The sequence below is a fragment of the Nematolebias whitei genome, chromosome 3 (assembly GCF_014905685.2).
Source record: "Nematolebias whitei isolate Nwh7 chromosome 3, NemWhi1, whole genome shotgun sequence".
Taxonomy (NCBI): domain Eukaryota; kingdom Metazoa; phylum Chordata; class Actinopteri; order Cyprinodontiformes; family Rivulidae; genus Nematolebias; species Nematolebias whitei.
In genome coordinates, this window is record NC_056500.1 from 13,221,497 (window position 1) to 13,224,545 (window position 3,049).

General features: G+C 34.7%; 1 protein-coding gene across 1 annotated transcript in view; it reads right to left on the minus strand.

Moving 5' to 3' along the window:
- Nucleotides 1–708: 708 nt before the first annotated feature.
- Nucleotides 709–3,049, minus strand: part of ap1m3 (adaptor related protein complex 1 subunit mu 3) — a 34,388-nt gene continuing 32,047 nt past the window's right edge. The window contains exon 12 of the mRNA XM_037674539.1: nucleotides 709–747. Coding sequence (XP_037530467.1) covers nucleotides 725–747 — 23 coding nt within the window. The 3' untranslated portion in view covers nucleotides 709–724. The remainder of the gene's footprint in view (nucleotides 748–3,049) is intronic.

The following is a 3,049-nucleotide window of genomic DNA, read 5'->3' on the forward strand; positions in this document are numbered from 1 at the left end:
AATTATGCACTGTTTTTATTCCCTAGAGTCTGCCTTAAGAACAGAGAGAAGGTTATAACCCCCACACTTCTTGGGTTTTAAGTTGCCCTGTCAATACCTCTGACAATATACTGACTTATTAATCATTGACCTGGCTGCTGGTGTTAGTTTCAGACCTATAGAGATTAAGTTACTGGAGCCACTGGTGACTGCAGGCAGTTTAGTGCTCTGAACTTGGAGAATGTGTGTCAAAAATCATCATCTAAAATGTGTCAATCTTTTTTTGTTTGTTTGTTTGTTTTGTTTACAATAAAAAGGACATAAATAGCAGATTATAAAGAAACAAATCTTTACAGATTCAACGCTGTAGTTACGTTCCTTCATAAAGCATCATGTAATGTTTTCTACAGATACAACACATTAAGAAAAATCCCATTAATAAGCCAGAACCCGATGGAGACAAAAATATGTCACTTAGTTCTTTGTGTAATTAAAAAATAATTTACTGGAGGTCTTAGGAACCCCCCAAAAATGCACGTCTGAGCCAATGCAACACTCTCTTCTTTAGGTTTCACAGCAGCTGAAGGGATGATTTCCAGGTTCCGCTCACAGTGGGGGAAATTACGTCCTCCTACACCTGTCCTCAGCTGTCGGCTGCAGACACTGAGCTGGAGAAATGGAGGGAATAGAGACGAAGACGAGCAGAAGGAGAAAACTCCCATTTGTCTAGCAGCATCTGTGCCCTTTAGTTTGTCCGGAGCTGGTAATCTGCCAAGAAATGTAACAGCAGAGCATTAACGCACAGCTTTGTTCCCCTCATCGCCCCCTGAATATTGCATCAGTGCCATTAGAAGACATATTAAATCCCTAAACATTTTTTTTTACAAATTTAAGCTGTTGGTGCGTCGTAATGAATCATTTCAGTAACATTTCCTGCCTTCAGTACATGTCGACGTTTAAACCAAGTTTCTGAAGGTTGTTTCCAAAATGAAATCTAAATATTACATCAACTTAAAAACCTTTATGGAACAAGATTAGACGGGCTTAAATCACCTTTAGATAATTATCACCAAACAACTGATCATGTTTCAGCGTCAGATTTGCATTGTGGCCGTTGTTTCATCAGAGAATGAGCAACAAGCAGAAAGATGAGCGAAGTCAAACAACTCGTTTTCTGTGACAAATTTATGACTCAACCTTTTTTACTTGAATGTTTAATTCTAGACATAACTAACACTCTTATAACATGTTGGTGCATATACCACTGTTTATCAGATGGCTAAAGTTTATATAAAACGTTTTTTTTTCTTTTTTCTAAAAAGAAACATTTAAGTTACAGCTATTTTTAAAGTACTGTCTGCAGAACAGTTCATTTCTGCAAAAATAGCATCTATCAGTAGCATATAAAGAATTAACTCCTGCAAATTGACGTCAGAATCTCCTAACAAAAAAACAAACAAAAAAAATGGACTTCCATCATAGTTTGAGGCCATAAAAACAGATCAGGACACTTTTTTGCAAGAAAGCTTTAGGGAAATGCAGAAACCATGCCAAGGAGTAATAATAAATCAGCAACACTACACTTATTATGGTTAACATGTAAGAACCATTTTATTAATCACACACATATTTGTAATAATGTAAAACATTAAACATACAATCAGAATACATATATCCTCAAACATTTGGAGATAAATAATCTTTTGATCATTTGACTTCCTCAGTTACACATTATTGCCAGTAAAAGTGGATTTAATGAGCTACTGCTGAACAGGAAGTACAGTGTAGCCTACATGCTAACGGTGTAATCAGTCAGTTTTGTTGATTAAAGATTCACCTTTTAGTTGTGTTTTTGTTTTTCCTGATTAATAGATCTTTATGTTAGATAAAGGGTAGATTAATTTAATGACCACAGAGGAGAAGTATTTACGGTAGTCTAAATGTGATGTGATTTTAGTAATCCAAAAATGACCTTTTAGCATTTTTATGCAACATTGACCTACTCTGTAGAGAGCTCCGATTTCAACTCCACAAAACAATTAAAATGATGAATTTCAACTGACCCTGCAGAAGCATTTTCAGGCCAAACTCTCACATTTTTAACTAGAGAAATTGCATTTCCTGCGAACATGCAGTGTGAATGCTTATTGTTGAAGAACTTGCTGAAAAAAAGCTGAAATTAGTTAAAAAAACATGCTGAAATGTAGCTGAAATGGAAGAACAATTCCACTTAGCAGAAGAAGGCAGAAAGAACATGTTTGCTGAATTAGTTTAAAAAAAGCATAAAGTTGCATACAATTTAAGAAATTAGCTACAAAATGGCATCAAAGTTCATGCTCAATAATTTAGCTACAAAATGCTTAATTTAGCACCAAAAAATGCTGAAAAGTAGCTGAAAAGGCAGAAAGACACCATAAGTACCAAAAAGAAGAAGGAACTGAAACAAGCACAAAAAATGTGGAATTAGCCAAAAACAAACAACTAAATTTAGCACAAACAGCTAAATAGTAGCTGAAAAAGCAGAAAAAACTGAAACTAGCAGAAAAAAAGCTGAAAGAAGCATAACAAGCTGAAATTAGCAGAAAGACGTTAATTAGGCTGAAAGTAGCAGAAATTACCTCAAAAACCCTCAATTTATCTGAAAACAGCTGAAATTAGATTAAAAAAGCTAAAAACAGGCAGCTGAAAACGTAGAAGAAGCTTAAACTAGCAGAAGAAAACAGAAAGAACACGTTTGCTGAAAGAAGCAGAAATGAGCATAAAAAAGTGGACATTACATGGAAAAATTTGAAATTGGCAACAAAAAAACAGCTGAAAAGTAGCTAAAAAAGCAGAACGAAGCTGAAATTACAAGAAAGAAGTGCAGATAGCACTTTTTTTCTGAATTAGGCTGAAAAATGTCAAAATGAGCACAAAAAATGGGGACTTAGCTGAAAAGTCTTAAAGTAGCATAAAACAGCTAAATAGTAGCTGAAAAGTAGATAAAACTGAAACTTGCAGAAACAAGCTGAAAAGAGCATATCAAGCTGAAATTATCGGAAATAAGTTAGAAGAAGCACAAAAATGTGGT